General features: G+C 28.2%; 1 protein-coding gene across 1 annotated transcript in view; it reads left to right on the top strand.

The window, feature by feature from the left end:
* Positions 1–16,527, top strand: part of Myo10A (Myosin 10A) — a 35,945-nt gene extending 19,418 nt beyond the window's left edge. The window contains exons 29-56 of the mRNA XM_067286881.1: positions 1,127–1,253; positions 1,858–1,928; positions 2,002–2,109; positions 2,366–4,082; positions 8,402–8,571; positions 8,644–8,779; positions 8,844–8,965; positions 9,051–9,166; positions 9,339–9,432; positions 9,519–9,569; positions 9,648–9,768; positions 9,888–9,994; positions 10,070–10,198; positions 10,276–10,376; positions 10,464–10,611; positions 10,691–10,763; positions 10,829–10,905; positions 10,997–11,079; positions 11,216–11,346; positions 12,877–12,971; positions 13,609–13,783; positions 13,859–14,088; positions 14,232–14,296; positions 14,364–14,503; positions 15,513–15,562; positions 15,636–15,719; positions 15,823–15,957; positions 16,024–16,527. Coding sequence (XP_067142982.1) covers positions 1,127–1,253; positions 1,858–1,928; positions 2,002–2,109; positions 2,366–4,082; positions 8,402–8,571; positions 8,644–8,779; positions 8,844–8,965; positions 9,051–9,166; positions 9,339–9,432; positions 9,519–9,569; positions 9,648–9,768; positions 9,888–9,994; positions 10,070–10,198; positions 10,276–10,376; positions 10,464–10,611; positions 10,691–10,763; positions 10,829–10,905; positions 10,997–11,079; positions 11,216–11,346; positions 12,877–12,971; positions 13,609–13,783; positions 13,859–14,088; positions 14,232–14,296; positions 14,364–14,503; positions 15,513–15,562; positions 15,636–15,719; positions 15,823–15,957; positions 16,024–16,137 — 4,770 coding nt within the window. The 3' untranslated portion in view covers positions 16,138–16,527. The remainder of the gene's footprint in view (positions 1–1,126; positions 1,254–1,857; positions 1,929–2,001; positions 2,110–2,365; positions 4,083–8,401; positions 8,572–8,643; positions 8,780–8,843; positions 8,966–9,050; positions 9,167–9,338; positions 9,433–9,518; positions 9,570–9,647; positions 9,769–9,887; positions 9,995–10,069; positions 10,199–10,275; positions 10,377–10,463; positions 10,612–10,690; positions 10,764–10,828; positions 10,906–10,996; positions 11,080–11,215; positions 11,347–12,876; positions 12,972–13,608; positions 13,784–13,858; positions 14,089–14,231; positions 14,297–14,363; positions 14,504–15,512; positions 15,563–15,635; positions 15,720–15,822; positions 15,958–16,023) is intronic.
* Positions 16,528–21,110: the final 4,583 nt, after the last annotated feature.

Raw genomic sequence — 21,110 nt, 5'->3', positions numbered from 1 at the left:
CTATTTAAATGCATAAAATAATTACAATTAATTTTAAAATCGTCATTTATTAATTATAAATCTACAAATTTTGAGGGAATTATTACAGATATGCATGAGATAAAAACGGAAATTTATCGATCATGTACGTGCCTTATTGACATCAGTTATGACAATTAGGGATGTTAAAAGTTTATATTGTATCTATAATAATACACTATATCGAATTTTTTAAAACTAATTCATTTTCCAATTAAAAAATCCATAAATTAATCATTTTTATGAAATTTTAACTAATAAAGCATTGCAAAACAAAATAGTTTATTGAAGTGTTCTTCCTGAAAACTTGTTTCAATATTAACGATTTCATCTTCCTTTTCACTCTGGTTAGTTTCTACCCTTTTGCCTACCCGTTATTTGTATGGGCATTTTTGTATAATTAATATAATTAAAATTTTCACAATATACAATAAACATTTTGACTTCGCGAAATTTTATTTCTGTTCTTCATTCTCTTTCATAGGAAACGTTTTAAATGTTCCTATTTATAAAATTAATTTTTTAAAATTTAAATTTACAAAGTGTACTGAATATTGTTTCATATGCTGGCAATTCTAGAAAATTTGCAAAGAGGTGACCCCCAAAAATAATGAATTATCAAAAAAAAAAAAAAATGTGGAGCCTGTATAATAAATTTATGTATTTATAATCAGAGCAACAATTTAGCTAAAATAATTAAATTGCATTTTATATAAGTTTCTTTAAAAATTTTATAAAAAATTAATTGTGTAGAGATGAATTTTCTTCTTGGATCCGCCGGTAGTTTCGATATTATAATGAACGAGTAATTGCAGTTTTTGAGACATGATTTAATAAAATTATTAATAATATTATTATGAAATAAAATGGTGGACATTTTCTAACATCATTTCTATACAATTAGAGTGATGCGAAACAAATTGTTATTATTGCAAAATAAACTTTTAATATTTTTACATACAGATTGTCTAATACTTTAATTAATAAGATACAAAATATTTTATAACTTAAATGAATGTATTACGTTGTTTATTAACAACTAAAACATTTTATATTATATAGTTTTTAATTAAGATTTATTGCTTAATATTGTATATTTTTTCTACAGCAACACGCTCCTTCAGTAGGAATTGGTATGTCCATGCCCTCTGCGAATAACTTTCCTCTCTCTCCTCCTCTTGTTTCATCATCAGCTCCAACAGTGAATACGAATCTGCCTATGTTCAATCTTGCAGGTATCTTCCTAATTTATTATTTGCAAGTTTATTTGATTGCGGAAATTGCTTCGACATTAACTATACTAACCTTTTGATATGATAAGCGATTTCATATGTTCCTGTTGTGCTCATTATTTGCTTTAAGTATGTAATGGTGTACTAAGTTTCGTAAAATAGTGATACTTAATTTAGTATTATAATACTTAACGATTTGTAATATAAATTAATTCCGAAGCTTTACTAATTTTTATCAATAACTGAAATGTTGTAAACTCTGAACTCATAGACTATTGTGATGATAATGGTATAATCACGGTGTAGACTCTAGAGCCTAATTAACACTTTAAAATCCGTTAAAACTGCATTCCTTTATCAGGAAGCCCGCCGCTTTTAGCTGTTTCTCCTCCTGCAAACATGATGCAGTTTCCTTATTTACCCGTGTATAATATATCAGGTAAGGAAACAGCCTCTGGTGAAGGAAACGGTGATGGTTGGTTTTGAGAAGCATTGTGATTAATTTGCACATTAATAAAATGCACTCGACTAATATTGGTTACGGTGACCAATACTGAATATTTTAATGATGGAAAAAAACAGAATTAATCGCAATAATAAATTTCAGGAATGACTGTGCCAATGGTCGATGCTTCGCAGTTAATACAGCAACAGTTTGTTCAGCAGCAAATGATACAAGTAATAATTATTACACGAAATTTTATTAATAATTAATTACATTTTAATAATTTCTCTTTAATTATGATTTTAGTTACAACAAAGAGCGTTTTTGGCATCGGCTGTTCAACAGAATCTTCAGATACAACAACATTTGATGCAACAGAATCAAGCTTTACAACATCTTTTGCAAACATCAACGGTATAATTTTTTGTGCTTTAATGTTTCAATAAACAATGAAATAAAATAGTTTAACTTTCCGTCTTTATTTTTCAAACTTTGGAGTGTAGGCCTATTTATGGTAGATGTATTTTAAATTATTTCACGAACAATATTTCGTGAAATTAAGATTTTAATGAGTAACTCATAGATAAATAAATATAATAATGACTACAAAAACAAAACTACGATACGGATTGTTTAATTAATGTATATATGTGTTATTTATGTTTTCTAGATAAATCCTACCTCGCCTCAACCAAATGAATCGAGCTTATTAACTCAAGCAACACCAATGACTCCAGATAGTGGACCAGCATCTCTCGCATCACCCATTGTACAGTTGCCATCTCAAATTTTACCACATGCATCACCATTTCCTGCTCCAATGTTTTCACCGCAACCAAGTTTCGGTTTAGATTCGGCATTAAGTACACCATTTATACCTTTTACCGGTCTAAACGTAGCACAACCAATACCAGAAGAAAGTGTAATACAAAGTTCCCAAGTAAAAACACAACATGAAATAATATCGCCTCCACCACCCCCAATTCCACAAAAGTCAAGTTTAAAACTTACAACTCAAAATTCTGCTCCAAGAGATGTTTTCAGTGGTGTTCTTAGTGAACTAAAAAATAGAGCCGGGAAAGATGATGTTCCACCGCCAAAATCTCACATTCCTAGAATGCCTGGAATACCACCACCGCCGCCGCCTCCACCACCGCCCCCACCACCACTTTCTCCTGACAGTCAGGAAAAATATACTGATGTATATGGCCGAGCCAAAACTGTAAGAATCGGAAAATGGAGATGGCCTCCTCCGAGAGACGATAATTCTGCACAGCCAAACAGTTTTATTGAATTTAAAATGAAAAAACAACAAGAGAAACACGATAAAGGAGACGACAGCTTTTTGAATGGTTCCGAATCTGCAGAATTTGAAGAAATAATTGAAATGGATCAAGTTTATCCCGCTCCAATAACTTCTCAATTGAACGAAAAGCAGCCACAACCAAAAGTTGTGCAACCAGAGAGATCAACTCTAGAAATTCCTTCAGAAGAAGAGAGAAAACCAATTCCTGGTAGTATTGGAAAATTACGAATTAGCTCTGAAATGAAAGCCAAATTAGAACAGTTAACTATGGATCATAGCATCCGATCTTCTAATAAAGATAGCAGAACCAGAATCAGTGCATTTCCTATGAAAAAGGAGGAACAAACTGTTAAAAAACTAGAAGAAAATAGGAAGATGCTTTTGGAACAAAAGTTGACTGGTTTTTCAGGAATTGATCAAACCGATACTGCTCCAAAAAATCGTTCCGAAAGACATTTAGAATCTTCCGCTCAAGATGATGGCTTTATATCTGTTGAAACTGCCGTTACAGAAGGATTTCAAGAAAGTGATCAAGAAAAAGATGCGCGTGAGAAGGAACCTTCTTTTGTAGTAGAAAATCTCGTAAAAAGCCAAGTTGAAAAAATGGAAAGGGCTAGCAGAGAAATTCGCGAATTGCGCGAAGAATTGGGACATCCACTAGCCCATCCATCTAGAACTAGCACTCAGCAAGGTGAATATGGTCCCTCTAGTTTAACTTCATCGCGATACTTCAGTCATCCCACTATGATCGATAAATCTCTGTATGATCAATCCAGTCAAGCTTCTAAAAGTATCATATACGAAGAAAGCTTAGCATCTTCTCATGGAACTTATAATCATCATTCGGGATTGCCATATCAAAACGACATGAAAACGGCCCAAGCTTTGTACAGTGCCAAGAGTCACATACTTCCATTGCCTCCGTTTGGAATTCCTAAATCTAATGCTCCTTCGTCAGTTGCTGCTTCTAGTAGCTATTACGCTCCTAGTACTCCCGTTGTACCGAGGCATCGAGAACCACCACCACCCATAACTGCTTCAAAATTCCTACCTGAAAAGGAGTTCTCTGAAAAAATAGAATGTGAGTATTCCTTTCTCTTTTCTTTTTTAGTTTTATATCAACATAATGAAATAATTTTTTCCTTTTAATTACAATTTTCTGAAAACTAATTGTATGTATCGATTTTCTATTATTGATTACGACCATAGAACCTGCCGCGAATTTTATTGATGAATTTAAATTTTTAACACGTAGGTAAAAACATTTAATAATTAAAGGATAAAACATTTTATCTGCTATCATTTTTGACTCTATTTAATTTTTATATATATAATTTCATTAAAAATATTTTTGAAATGATTATCTCAAAAACAGTAACGATCATATGTGATAGGAGTAATGTTGCAACGAATAGTATATTCGGCTTCAGGCCGAATACCGAATATTCGGCCAGGAGCGTGGCCGAATAGCCGAATATTCGGCTTGATTAACGCACGTACGAAAATTGGTGCGCAAACCGCCTTATGGCAAGGACCCTGGTCTCTATTGACCCGCTGTCACTACACTTCGCCAATCGCGTTAATTCTTGACAGTTGTAGCGGACAGACAGGAGCGTCATGGCAGTATGTGATAAGTGATGATATCAAATGTAGATAACAATAAAATGACCACGCATGTGAATAACGGAAAAGAACAGAAAAAGACCGCGAAGTGAAAATGTGAAAAATAAATATGAAATTGAGTTGATAACATAATCGAACAATTCGAGGCAGCTTATTGGCGCAAAATTCTCGGTCGTCAATACCAAATAATTGTTCTCAAGACTTCGGAAAGCTAAATGCTTGTAATGAAAGTCACTTAGCGTGCACGGGCGAAAGCCTGGAGCCGTTCAGGCTACCAAGCTGTCTCGAATCTGTGAAATCATAACTGTGACTTATACCGACGTCCTATCTGTCTCTTTTCTCCGTTATCACCAGGCTATGAGTCACGTAATTGTAAAATGGGAAATCTACGACGAAAAAGTGACGAATCGAAAGTATTGTGCGCGCACATTATGATGTATGCATAGGCATGCTGGACTAGAGCGATAGAGCAAAGAGAAAGAGAAGAGCAAAGACGAGCGCTTAAAAAGGATAGGCAGGGTCAGACCCTCAGATATGCGACGATTCTCGAACGAATAGGTGTGTACGTGTGCTAATCTTTGTAATTATAATTTGTGAATACATGCGACTAATATTATTTTGTTTTTTATTTTGTGCAGATTATAAGTTATAAATAAATGTAAACAAACAACACTAACCTGATAACATTAAATCTAAATACCAAAATGATTAATTTACTGTGTTTTTGTTATTTCTTACTCCTGTTTTTAGGTATTCGGTATTCGGCCGAATAGCGAAAAATAGGCCGAATATTTGTTGCATCGTTAGATAGGAGTCATCAATGTGTATTACTGCTACGAAATTTTAAAGCCGAAATATAAAATTAATAATAGATCTATTTTTTTCGTTCAGGAAGCCTCATTCAACAACAGGTTATTTCAATATGTTCTTTTAATTTCGTTTTATTTGTATTTCTCTCTTTATTTTTAATACATATATCGCTTCCTGTTCTGTTATAAAATAAAGGCAGGAGTATGTTGTTCTAATTGTTTTTTCTAATTTTCTCCCTGTTTCGCCTATATAAATTTAGCTATTTTCACATGTACTGTACCGTACATGCCGATTTATATACTGTACTACATTTTGTGTATTTAACATTTGTATGTAATTATCTGTTATTTTATTTTTTTGTTCTATGAAAAATAAAATAAAATTGCAATAGAACTGACAAATTAGTTCGTAAAAAAGATTTTTAAAGAAGTGAATGAAAGAAAAACCTAAATAATACATCATTCAAGAAGTACAAATTGTAATTGAATTCTAAAATAAAATTTTAAGAATACTCAAAATAGAAAAAAGTTCAAAAGGTTTCGTGCTAAAAATAGAATTATACAAAATATAAAATTTAGACAGAAGTAAGAAATATGCTATTTTGGTAATTATTAAACAGCTTGAAAAAAATTATAATTTTTTTTAATATGAATTTCACAGCAAAAATAGATTTTAACTGGCTAAATACAATGACTCATTCATTTTCAATTTATTGCTACAATATGTGGAGATGAAATTTAATTGTTTATTAAATTTCAAAACTATGATTGTTTTGTAATGTATTTAAATTTATATTTTTATATTGGAAAAAAAGAAGAAATAATTACATCAGTTATATCATTGCTATTAATTATAATATAATAAATCGTTATAATAAATAAAAGTTTTGAAAGATGCCAAAAAAATATTTCAAAACATTTTCAGATTTATATTTTTAAAATAAAATAATAATTTTAATTATAAAATTTACTAATTAAAACTTTTGAAATCGATTGAGATATATAGTTACTTAATTAATTTTATTAATATTTACTTAATTATATTTTTGACATAAAGACAATTGAATAAATGATGAAAACTATCGGTAAAATGAAATAACAATTCTAACAATTTTTATCGAGTTATAAGTTTGCTTAATCTTAATAAATTTTAGTTCATTCTTATTTATAAAATATTGCTATAGCCTGTATAAAATACTATCAATCTCACTTTGATGTTAATTAATTATCAGTACTAATATAAATTTCATTTATATTTAATGATTATTCTCTATGTATATAGGCTTAATAATTAATTTATCAATATTTGTAATTGAATATACAATAAATCAGTTTAATATTAAACGTGGATTTTAATATATTATAGCTTATATATATATATATATACAGTAATCTAAATTTCTAGTACGACATTTTTATTTAGGCTATCAAATTTTTATTACAACTACTGTATATTGGTAATATTGGATTTTACTTTATCCAATAATGTTTTTAATAAACATATTTTTCTACTTCCACGATTGAAACAGGTTCTTCCCCTCACTTTATCTTTCAGTGTTAGTTTAGATTTTTTAATTAGAACTTTTTCTTTTAACAACAGCATAATGATCCTATTCAACAATAATATAAGATTGTTAATATAAGAAAGAAGTTCTGAATAATTCAAAACTTGATTCAAATGCAAATTATTATTTAATTGCATCCTTGATTTAGCTATATATATCTTTTGAGCATTATTTTATACATTGTCGTGCGATATATGGAAATATCATTATAAAGTATGGATAAAACTAATGTAATTTTATCAAGTTTTATTTGTTTTAGATTTTAATAATCGAAACTTTAAACAGATTCAAAGTAATGTTAGAGATTTTTTAAAATTAATTCGTTCTTGCACAGATTCATATTCTATGTAAATATATCTGAAGTGATTTATATGCAATATTTCTTGTCTTATATTATCATCTCCCGTGCAAATTTCAGTTAATTTACTAAACTATTAAAATAAACTAAATTCTTTTTATTTCATTGAAGATACAGTATACTTAGGCCTAAAATTAAATTATTTTTTTAACCATTTCAAAAATATTTTATTTTATTATTTAATATTATTTTTAGAGAAGTGACGATAGTTTAACGTCAATTCTTTTTATTTTTCAAATACTTGACCTTGAGAGACTGGTAATTTATTATTGTGACGTGGGTTCAAATTTTTATGTAATTCAAACGCGTGGTTTTTCTCACTTATTCTAATAATTTAACAGAAGAAATCATAAAATATATGTTAAGATTTGTTATGTTTATGAAATTGCTAAATACATTAAAATATAAATTAGTTAGAATAGTCATTATTCACAATAAAGTCTTTCATAAATGATTGTAGGTCTAACCCACTTTATATTTGAAAACAATCATATTAATTTAACCTTGTTTTTGTAACCACATACTAAGCAAACATGTCCTTACAGTAATATATGCAGTCTGGTTATTATTATGAATATAAGTATCAGATATTGGTCGATATCATTGTTTTCATATACAAAATAATTATATCTAACGTACACAAAGAGTTATTAGAGGAAGTACTTGGGTAATATAGATTTTAAAAGTTTTTTTAAGTATAATTTTATTGTACTACTTACATATAGAAGTTATTTATGTATGACATAACCTTCCATCAATCTTAAATTCTAGATTTTATCAATTTTATTCAATTTTATATATCCTTAGCTTTTTTTACATAATTTTATAAAATATTTAACAATAATTTTGTAAAAGTAAGCCAGGTAACTCCCCTTTTTAATAATAAAAATTTTACATCATTAAGCCATCATTATTTTACATCATTAAGCACATCATTAATTTCATCAGCTTTCGTATTTTATTTTTCTTAAAAGATTTCTTGAAATATATCGCATAAAAATATATTAATACAAAAATGAATAATTTGCATTATAATTTATTTCAGTCGAAGAAAGTTCGGAATTTTTAAATCCTGTAGATACAGCTCCTCCTCCTGTTCTAGATCCTACAGACCAAAAATCTTTAGAGAATATTAAAACTAAATTATTTGCACCAGGCAACGCTCCTTATTTTTCGTATACCAAAGTGCGCTGGGAAATTCGTGTGAGAAAAGAAGTAAGTTTATCAATAACTATAGAATAATTAAAATTTTTAATAAATAAATTTAAAATGAATTACGTCTTTAAGGTATTTTCGCCTAACGAAAAATTAGAGACTCCTCTAGCTTTACATCTAGTTTTTTGTCAAGTGGTCCAGGACGGTTTGTCGTCTAATTGTATACGTTTAAACAGAGAAGAAAAGAAGAAATTGAGACAGTTATTAGGTTAGTATATATTATTCTCGTATTTTATAAAATTAAGTATTTTATAAAATAAATTGTTTTTTAGATGGTTATGGTATTAACAACAACAATCTGCACGGTAGCAATCTTAAATTGGCTATGAAAAGAAATGTCATAGAATTAGCCAAAGATTTCCCTAATTATTTTAGTCGCTTGTTCCCAGTTTCTGTAAGTATTAAGCGTTTCAGAATAATCATTAATCAGTAATCTAGATATTTTATATTAATTTATATACGAATATGTTCGATTATAGGGAGGACGGAATTTACCAAATGTTCAACTTCTCGGTGTTTCTCATTCTGGAGTACGCTTAGTAAGAAGAGAGAGAGATGCTATATGCGATTATCTTCGAGTTTTAGATACTCTTAGGTAAAATATTTTGATACGTACGCATTCGAGTTTATTTCAAATTGTGTCATTCGAATTTAAATTTGCATGTAATGCGGTTGTTGAAGTGTTTTTTTACAAATATAATATTGAATTTATAAATAAATTTATATTAAGTGTAATTTTAAACTAATGGTGATTTTATTTTTAATAGTTTCGAAGATATTGCAGAAGTTAGTTCGCCAAAAACGAGTACATTACAGATCCTTTTATGTAATGGAGGCTGGATGACTGTTTACTCCCATAAGGTTACTATATTGATTTTTTTATTTAAATTTTATTGTATAATTATCAAATATTTTGAATAATAATAATAATAAACACGTATTTGCAGGCATCACGTATAAAGAAAATGATAGAAAAGTATTGTTATGAATCAGCACAGGTATTTTTTATTTATAAATTTATTTTTTTAATATTTTTATAATTGGTAAAAAAAAAAAATATTTAAAACATAATTTAGGGTGGACACGAATATGTTCGAGCTGTTGCAGATTATATTACAAGGGAATCAACTCTGCTAAGTTTCAGACAAGGGGATATAATAAGAGTTGTTAAAAACAAAAATCTTCATTTAGATAAAGGTAAATGAAATGGTTTTAAAATTATGAACATCTAATTCACGCCTTTCAAAAACTTTTAAATAACTTTATTATTTTTTATTATTAATATAACATTAATACTTGAGAATTTGCTATTGCAGGTTGGTTTTATGGAGTGTTAGATTCAGGAGAAGCGGGAATATTTCCCTGTGAATATGTATTGCCTTTAGGAAAACAAGAAGTTGGTCAAATGGTTAATAATAAAACGGTAAAAATATTGTTTAATATTGCATTAAACCATAAAAATCTAAGTCAATTAAGTATATAATTTCATTTACTGCAGACTTCGTATAGAGAAGAAAAGAAGCAACTGCTTAGAACAAATGAGCGATTTCCGGTGATACAACAGAATGGAGATAGTAGGCACGAAATTCATGATGATTCTGCAAATCAGTGGATCGAAAGCAAACACGTAAAAAACTTTAAAGACGATGTAACAGTTTTTAAGACAAATATCATTTATAAATAATAATATCTATATATTTATAGGAATTAATTGAAGATAACAAAAGCGATCAAAATCAGATGAACGATGGAAAATACTCGCTATTACAATTTGCTCTTTATAACTTCCGTGAAAGTGTCGAAAAGTATGTTATTTTAGCTAATAAAATTTTATTTAATTTCGACTTTATACAGATAATTTCGAACATAATTTGTGCATGAATCATTTTCAGATACGAAATGTTGAGAGATCGAGATGGCTCTTTGAGAGGTTCCATAAAAATGATAGAAAGTTTGAAATCATCCAAGAAAAAAGGTAAAAAAGGAAAAGATTCCGATTGGACTTGGAAAGAATTGGCAGATATGGTGAAATATACGAAGGTAATTATTATATCCTATGTTATTTTTCAATTTTTTATTGTTCGAATTAAATAAAAATTTCAAAATATATAAATTTTAGTCTCCGATCGAAGCTTCATTACTGAAATTCGAATCACCAGAAGCTAACAAGTTAGCTATAGAATGCTTTATTGGTAAGTAATTTATCGATTTAAGATGAATAGTCATGAATATAAATAACGTATATTATTAATTTTAGCCATCATGAGATATATGGGAGATTATCCAATGAATAAACAGCAGACAGAAGTAGATTGTGTCTATACGATTTTAGTAGTAAGTCACTTTTTTGACAAAATATTAAATTTAGTTTTAATTTAAAAAAAAAAATGGAAAATTTGTTAAAATTTAACAAATATTTAATTAGAACTGTCACAAGCATCTTCAAATGAGGGACGAATTTTATTGTCAAATTATGAAACAAACTACGAATAATAAGAGTACAAAAACGTAAGATTTTTTAATGCAGAGACTTTTATTAAATTTGTATTATCTTTATTTAAAATATATAATTGTTATAATTTAATATAAAAGAATTATTTAAAAGCTAAGAATATATTTTTAAATAAAGTTTGATTAATTTTAGAGATAGCTGTCAACGTGGTTGGCGATTATTCTCAATTGTTGCAGCTTATTTCGAGTGCTCAGATTCTCTCAAACCATATTTATTTAAGTATTTAGAAACTGCTGCTTACGATAAAAGAAGAGCTTGTCATGGTAAATATCTATCCATTCACTTTCTATTTAATTTCAAGCAATAATATTTGATATTGAAACACCAAAATAAACTTGTATTTATCAGCAAATACTAATAATATTTTATCTGATTGTACGTTTCAGTAATAACCAAATTTCTAAAAGTAAATGAATATTAAAATGCTAATGATAGCTAAACTGCCATCATTAGCATTTTAATCATGGTACCAAGATAAATAATGTTTTAATAAATTCATAATTTCACTGAATTGGTATCTTAATATCAAACAGTTTTTCACAAACGTTTATTGTAAAACAATTACAAAGTTTATTTTATCAGCAAAAAGTAGATAGTAAAATTATTTATAAATTATCAATTATATAAATCATATTTTGATACATAATGACTAATATTTCATTTTATAAACATTGAAAACATGTTGATACAACATATCATAAAATTCCTTTTGTTGAAATAACTGATTAACTAAGTGAATGGAAATACTAGATATTAGATTTCAACATTATCCAGCGGTTTGAAAAAGCTGTCAATTCCGAAAATCCAGAAACAAAATATAGATATAAAACCACTTTTTTCATGTCAAATGTAAATGTTTTTTAACATCAGAAAAGAAAGAAAGGTTAAAATTTTTTTCAGATTATTTCCATAATTCTGTTTCCCAATTTTTACCAAGTTAATGTTTGTTTGATAATTGGCACACTGACATTTTAATATTATTGTTAAATGCTGAAACTTCTAAAGCATTGAGAGAAATAAACCATACTTTATTGTTGAGACTTTTGTTAAACATTAAATAAATGTTCAATATCATATTATTATTTAATTCTAATCTGAATATGGTGCTACAAAAATATTTTTAAAGTAAATAAAAACGTTTACTGTATTGGTCATGTTACTATCAATGAAGAAAATAACAAAAATGAATAAGGCATTGTCAGAAATTTTATTTAAGTATAACTTTCTACAATTGTAAAAACTTACATGTATTTACGAAACTGTAAGTAATGATTTTAAATTCTGGATAAATTTTAAACAGGTAGCACAGATTTTTTAAAAAAATGTTTGTGTATTTGATGTCAATTTGACTGTTTATTCTAAATAACCTCACAACAGAGATTATTAGATGAATCATCAGTTATAATCTTGAAAGAAATTTTCTGTTGGAGTCAAACTGCAAACAGATTTTGAGACAATTAAAATTTGACATGGTTCCTCCTGATTTTTCATCAGTAATTGGAGTAAGCATCAAACTCCCTCTTTTCTTACATATCTTTATTAGCCAACTCCTTTGCGAGTTAGTCTGCTTATAACAACATTGAAAACTTGCCATATTTATTTTCTGCTTATATTTATCAACAATAAAATGAACATATATGAGATATTGCAGGAAAATGTAACAAAATGCTTTCTTGCAAAAAACTTGTTTATTGAAATTTATATTATTTAGTTAATTATAAGTGTTCAAAAATGAAACTACAAAAATTTGTAAATAATAAATGGGATTAAATACTTACATCATTTCTTTTTAGGAACAGCAATGGTTTGTTTACAGAATTTGAGAAAAACATTCAAATATGGAGGAAGAAAAAATGTTCCCAGCATAGAAGAAATTGCTGCTATTTCAGTAAGTAAATTTTTTTTAATTAACATTTATTGAACTTATTTTATCACTTATTATAAAATTGTTAAAAATTGGAATAAATTGAAATTTTTAGTAGCCTATAGATTTAAATATTGTTAATGATAACGTTTTTCTAATTATTTTCATTATGCTTTTCATTTGTAAATAATCCAATATAAGCAACTATTACTTGTTACCTGACAAATAACTAGTAACATTTTAATAAATCTAGAATCATAATTTTTATTTCTTTCATTTAGTTTTCTTGTATTTATTCACTATATGCATATCTTATGGAAACCATAAACTGTAACATAATACACTGATCTTATAAGTTAGTAAATCTACATATGTATAGATTCGTTTTTATATACCATAGTTAATTCATTATCAGAATATTATATTATCGATATTTATTTTTATATTATTCATATATTTAATCAATATTTAGGATATTAATTCATTATCATCATTATTTCAAATAATGATTTTTGTATTTTTTTTTTTAATTTTATTGTAACTAGTAGTGGTGTTGTACTTTTTCTATTATGGTATTCAGTTAATATTACTCTATATTTTTTATTTGTGTGGTTGTTGTTCCATTTATTTATTTTAATTATGTAATGAAAATGTTTTTTAGGCTGGTCGAAATTCGAAGCGTCAAATCTACAGACTTCCAGGTGGAACTGAAAGAGTAATTAATACTAAATCAACTACAGTGGTTCAAGATGTTATTGAAGAAATATGCAGCATTTTGAGTGTCAGAAAGCAATTGGAAATGGAAGAATTTTCCTTATATTGCATTGTAGAAGGAGGTTTGGTTTTGTTGTTGTTTGATAATAATTGTTATAAATTCTGTTCACATAGTTAAATTATGATAATTTTACTAGATCCCTATACAATGCCACTAAACAGAGAAGAATACATATTAGATGTGACAACAGAATTACATAAAAATGGCCATATTTACTACTTAATATTCTGTAGATCCGTCTGGTATTATCCTTTACGTTTAGATAATCAACTTTACATAGAAGTTATCTTTAATCAAGTTGCACCTGACTACTTAGAAGGATTACTTATTATTTTACCAGGAGAGAAATTGCCTGATCATCTGATGGTATTGTAACATTTCATATTAAACAAGTTTTTTGTTTTATCAAAGTAGTTTCTAATTAATGATTGCGTATAAAAAGTTATATTAAATTTATATATTCTGCTAATAAGAATGAGTAATTATTAGATTAAAATTTTCTTTTTCAGCCTGATATTGCCAAAGTTGCTGCACTTCTTCACAGAGCAGCTGATATGGAGCATATGCCCACAAAGTAAGTTATTAAATATTAAATTTAAGATATTTTTAAAAATTAACTGTATTATTTTATATTTTTATAGAGAAGAAGTGAAATACCTTCTTCCCAAGCCAGTACTGAGTGTCAAAGATATTCGGCCAACTCAGTGGGTGGAAGCAGTCCAGCAAAATTGGGCAGGCATTACCTCACTGACTACAACTGATTCGAAAGCTCAATGCTTAGGTAAGTGATTTTTTTAGTAAAGTGTGGGCATTTTCTAAAGACCATACTACTTCATGAATAATCAGCTTAAATGTAGTAGTCCTATGTGAATTGTTTTGTTATAAAAATTTATTACAGATTATTGTCAAAGTTTTAAATCAAATTTTAGGGGAGAGAGAATGTTTTGTTTTATGATGACAATATATCATAGTTAATTTTTGCAAATAATTATTGTTGCATATCAAGTACAGTAAATTCTATAAAGACATGATAAATGTTTTATTCTATTTATAAAAGTGTACAAGTCAAATGTGAATAATAGGGAATATTAAAAACATGTAAAAAGATTTGTTTTAAAATCATTCTCTTAAGATTTTTTTTCAAATATTAGATTTATATACAATTTAGTAGCATTTCTTACTTTTACTTTAATTTTTTTATTTTTAATTTGTATCATATATTTATATAGCTTTTAGCAAACTGAAAAATTATTTATAATAAAATAGCTTACTTTAACAATTTAAGTTTTAGTGAATATATCCTCCTATTTATTGCTGTTTCAATGAAAATTTCAATTAACAGTTTTTAAGCAGTGTAAACAAATATATAATAATCTCAAACAAAGAAGTAGTATTTGCATTTCTAAGATAAAGAATTGATGTCATTACATTATGTAAAAAATAATAATTGTATACAAATAAAAATTTAAAAGTGTTTTGAAGTATGTATACTTTAAATATTAATATCTAAAATTTTGTACTGTGTGTGTATATTATATTTATGATATATATTGTAGCCTTCAAAAATTGTTAAATTGTTTCCATTATCTCAAATATTCTTAAGATAAATGTTAACAAAATTATTTTAGAAAGAATTTTTTAAATATTTAACTGGATTTATTCATAAGATTAAAAAATATATTTATAGCTAACAATATCAAATCTTAATAAAAGTATACATTTTAATTACATCTATAATTTTTTAATATATGTATTTAATCTAGTGAAACTAAATTGCATTTTTAAAATAGATATTCTTCAAAAATGGCCTCTTTTCGGATCTTGTTTCTTTATCGTTAAGGTAATTGTCATATTTTAAGATTCATTAAGATAATTAAATTTCCATTATAAAAAAAAATATCATTTTGTTTTAGTGGATAAGAGGCGATAGTCATCCAATGGAATATATCCTTGCATTGAATAGAGAAGGAGTACATTTTCTAGATACATTAACTCATGTAAGAACGTTTTAAAATATTTTAAACAGCGCTCCAATTTCTTATTAATGATTTAATTAAAATAATATATTACGGTTTATATTTATGATAAACATTTTCTCAGGAAACCACATGGAAATATCCATTTTCTGAAGTGATATCAACCAGAAAAGTAAGAGCAGAGGATGGAGCATTGTTTTTAGATATGAAATGTGGAAATTTAATGGTGCAAAAAATAACGAGAATCCAAACGGATCAGGTAATTTCTTCTTCCCAAAATAACGTATAATTATATTTCTATTTAACTATTTTATTTTTTAAACAGGCTCACGAAGTGTCGCGGTTAATTCGTCAATACATTAATATCGAACAACGACATCGTGGAATGGGAAAAGATATCCCACAAAACGTTACCCTTTCTCGTCATCTGGATAAGTGAAACGTTAACCAGCAAAAATTTCAGCTGATGGGACGAAAAAACCATTGGTTGCCAAATCATACATAAAGACTTTTATTCGGTAATATTTATTATTGTTTATACTTAACTAACACATAGCAGTTGGACAGTCGTGATACTTCTTTAGAAGTGAAATTTTAACCATATCCTCCTGTACGTATTTGTTTGTAAATTTATTTCTTAACAGTTCATTTGCCCAAATATTGTCTTTTTCAACGTTAAGGGAATGGTGCGCGAAAAACTAACGTTGGCCTTATACAGTTTGGATGGTCTCCATCCACGTGCGTATGAACTTGAATTACTTAAGAATGAATTGTAATTAATAATGTGTATATTTTGTTTCAATTTATAAATAAAAAGTTATATTTTTTATGTATTTGTCTTATTTTCAAAATTTATTTATAGATCGATTTTACTTTTTAAAGCCATTCAATATACGTATACTGTAACATCGACTGTTTGATGCACTTAATCTAACATTGTAAGCTTTAAAAATGTAGCGTAAATGAAGTTTTCGAATATTTTTCACAGACGATCAAGATTAAAATGTTTTAAAATGAATTTCGTATAGATCATGTTTTCCGGAGAATATGTACCATAGGTCTGCCACCTCTGACCTAGATTATATTTAAAAAAAAAGAACCCGGAATATTCAAGATATTCGAAATAGTAGACATACAAAATTCTATCCGTAAAATTTACATAGATAAATCGAGTAAAAATTTAAGCGCTAAATTGAGAAAATATTCATTTCTCATTAAGTTCAATCTTTGCATACCTATTATCTAAATATCTATGATAATAGGTAAGTAAATTGCAAAGACTGAAATAGTGTAATTATCATAGACATTAATTTATAAACGCTCCTTCAATTATCTATCAGTGGCCAAGTTTATAAAACCCACTAAACACTAGTAGTTTGCGGCGGGTTCGCGCTTCACGAATTGACTGGCCGCATGCTGTTTTCAGGGTTTTTTTCGCATTTCTAACATCTAAATAAGTCAGTTTTCCATAGAAAGTCCTCCCGGGAGGCATCCTCCTTGGCAGATCGCCCATGTCTTGGGTTGCCGAATCCCAAACAAAAGAACGAATAAAAATAATGTTAAGCACAATTTACAAAATTGATTTAAAAAATACAATATTCTTAATAATGACATAATAAATAGACAGTTTAGATTCAGATTATTGAAGCACTAGACATGACATCTAACACATCTCGGATCATATTTTTTCAATCAGTTAAATAACATAGATTTTTTTACATTTAGCAAGGTGTTTAGTGAGATTTATAAAAATTTAGTAATTAATTTCAAAAAGCAATATTTAGAAAATATCAAATTATATTAATTTCTGATTAACGTGTTTAACACTAGCATACTATTGGGCGATGGTAATTGAAGTAGAGTGACAAGTCTCTGTTATCTCTACCATAGTATTTGAGATTTAGTTTCAACAATTTTCGAGACAAGAAGTTTTTATATAGTAATTGAAATATCTTATTCAACACTGTATAAAGATAGATGTAATAGCCGAATTGCAATCAAATCTGATATGGCGGCATTTTTTTTAAAACTCTCTGCCCTGTGGGCACTAAGAGGACCTCTATTAGCAAGGCCATCCAGCCTATACGGCGGCATTTCAGGACAAGCGGAAGACATTTAAAAATTTTTTAATGACAAGTGAAACAAAGATTAATACCAAAACTTACTACTAATGCTCTTTTGGCGCTGAAAGCATTAAAAAAAGTTGTTTTTTGAATAAGAACAAGTGTTGCCACCAAGTTCTGGAAACAGAAGTGATCACAACTGTTAAATGTTATTCTTATCAGTTATCACCTTGCATGCATTTCTTAAGTGTCATTGTTTTCACTGAAAAAAATTGTTGATACTTCACTTCAGGAATTTCGCCGTCATAAGAATTTACGCTAAGGATTATTAACTCCACAAGCTCTCAGAAGAATGAGCACTCAATTATAGAAAACTGAAAGTCTGGGAATACAATTTGGTCGTGGATGCAAACCTATCACTCCATACGTTATTGAATAAATTACCACAGCTGTTAGGCAGTCAATGAATAATGTTGCAAGCTCCAAAGGTGCAAGTGCAATGTCATTGGCAGTTGGGTATATCCGATGCCACAGTGTGGAAGGCAGTGAGAAACTTGTTATCATTGTTATTTGTGTAATGTCAACACAATCAGCAATTGTTGCTGCTGACAGAAAAACCGGATTGACCTTTGCATTGACTTTTCTTAACAGAATGGATGTGGTGTGTATTGGCCGTGGAAGATCCTGTGAAGTGGAGAGGCACATTTTTTCCTCAATGAAACAGTGAATACCCGTAACTGTCGCATTCGGGCTACGGAAAACCTTAATGCTTCCGGTAGATTCCACTGCACTCGCCTGAAGCTAGTTTTGTGTGGATTTACAGCCAATGGAAGAAGAAGGAAGAAGCAAGAATAAGATTTATCCTTGGATCTTCCTTCTTCAATGAAGCTAGTTCCAATGAGCTTGACAGTGTCGATGTGGTGCGAAAATAGGCCTGTACTGTTCCTACACGTAAAAGTGCTGTTTGTTGAAATTTCCAAGTTTTATTTATTGGTTATATTCAAATGTAAATACTTATTTATTCAATAGTAATTGATTATACAAATACTCTTTAGTTAGTTTTACTTTACCATGCCCTTTACCCAATTTTTTTTCCTTCTTTTGGAATATTAATATCTGACACTAGTAAGTAAATTGGGTAGGTGGTTCCGATGTTGCGAAGAGCTAAAATCATGTCCCATACTGCCACTAGTCGTACCCTATCCGCTACAATAACAATGCTTTGAATTAATCGTTATCATTTCATGTAAGATAGAACGCCTTCACATATCGGACGCAGCATACAAACAGCATATGGTCTTTATTCAGATTACCTTTAAAACGTGAATCGATCAATCTATTAAGAATTATTTTTAATTAATTGGTCGAAGAAAATTTTTATCGGATCTATCAACCACCTGAAAGTGGCTTGAGATGTCATTGACATGTTATATTTTATATTTGTAGTACTTAAAATACAGTGATTAGAAACATCGTAATGAACAGGAGCAGTGGCATAGCCAACAGCGATGCAGAGGGATTGAATACTTTTTTATGATAGATTTTGTTTTAATTTACGCCTATTTCATGACAATCAAACATTTGGCATCTTCTTTATCCCTTTGTTCTCCCTCACTTCAAAACCTGACTATACAACTGAGCAGGAGTTATGTTCAGTGTTCCATTTCATTAATTCTATGCAGTTAAACTAATTGTACCCGGCAAAATATTTGCCGTAAAAAATTTCTGTTAAGTTACAAATAGGAAAAATAAAGAAGCAAAGACATTTATTTACATAAAATTTATTGATACAATACTTATAAAATTTCTCGATGTAGTTATATTAGCACTTTAACGAATTGGAAATAGATTTCGCCTTAGCATATTCTTTATTTATAGAATATAAGTTATAGGCTAGATAGATAGATATTTCGACTCGGTTATCCTCCCGTTTAGTTTCCATTTCACAAATTTTGTATTTATTGCATATAAGTTAATTTTATTTTATAAATATACATATAGAAAATATAAATATATCGTAGTTCCGTGCGAGAGAATGATCTTATAGGTGGTGCAAATTAGCAACTATGTTCCATAAAGTATCTAAAAAAAATTCGTTATTTGTTTTAAAAATCTTTTATAGCATCGAAAATATTTTTTCTATTTTGGCTTATTTTTAATAATCGTTGCTTCAAAGAGGTGACAATAGTTACTGTATCAGTACATTTACATTTAGGCCTAATATATAATCTACATTGACATAGCATTGTAGTGTTCTTATAAGCCAAAACAAGCTGGAACACTTAAAGGGATGCTCTTATTCGCGCGGAAGTACAAAGTACGGGTCAAACTCCAAAATAAGTTAATAAATAACAAAAATGCTTACAAAGTTTGCTTTATTTAATTTCCTAATTTATAAGAAAAATAACAATAAATTCTATATAAATGAAAATAAAATAATAATGTGATAATAATAGAAACAAATATTTCACTTAATGGGAAATCTGCTGTTGTTTAATTAATGATAATTTTTCTGTTTGAGGTTCATAATTAGTGACCTTTATGACTTTTCGCGACAACTTTAGAACTTTTACACTACAAACGTAAAGTTTTCAAATCTGCCAAATATTATTTTATGATATATTTTATGAAAATCTAATTTCTAAATATTAAATGACGGTACCTTGAAATCGTTACGGGTTCACCCTCACTGATCTAAATTCACGTTTATATTGTCAAGTAGATATTTATTTTTTAAAGTTTGAAAAAGTAAACTGTATGTCAAAGTGAATTTATTTTATAAGAATTTAATAAAATAATTATCTTTTAATATTGAATTAAAACCTAATATATAATTAGGAAATGCAGAATGAAGAACGGAAATCGACCGGAAATCTTATCTTGATAGAATTAATGAAATAAAATATTAAACAAAGCTTCATTGTTTGAATATGACATTTCCTGATTATTTTAACCATGTTAGGAATAAAAATACCGATTATTTTTAGTTCCTTTTATATTTCTTGCCTTGATTTATGTATAATAAGACTCTGAGTTTTATATCTTATCGTTATTTTCTATCAGAAAATAACAAAAAGATATGAAATTCAGAATTTTAATAAAGAAGTACTGATTGAAATTATTTTGAAAAATTCAGTCCTATATTAATTAGCTTTATCATGCGAGGGTTTGTCGAAGTTGAGCGAGCCACATCCGTGTTCGAACGGATGTTACGCCATGTTAAGTCAGGATTTTGACATTGAACGGAAAAAGGTTCGCTAATGATTAGTATAAGTCTATTTCTTCGAGATTTTAATTCCATACATGAATAAACATATGAAGGCAAACTTTATTCACGAGATAACAAATT

This window comes from Centruroides vittatus, unplaced genomic scaffold, assembly GCF_030686945.1.
Source record: "Centruroides vittatus isolate TY-2023 unplaced genomic scaffold, ASM3068694v2 scaffold_386, whole genome shotgun sequence".
Classification (NCBI taxonomy): domain Eukaryota; kingdom Metazoa; phylum Arthropoda; class Arachnida; order Scorpiones; family Buthidae; genus Centruroides; species Centruroides vittatus.
This window is presented reverse-complemented; position numbering and strand designations above follow the sequence as displayed.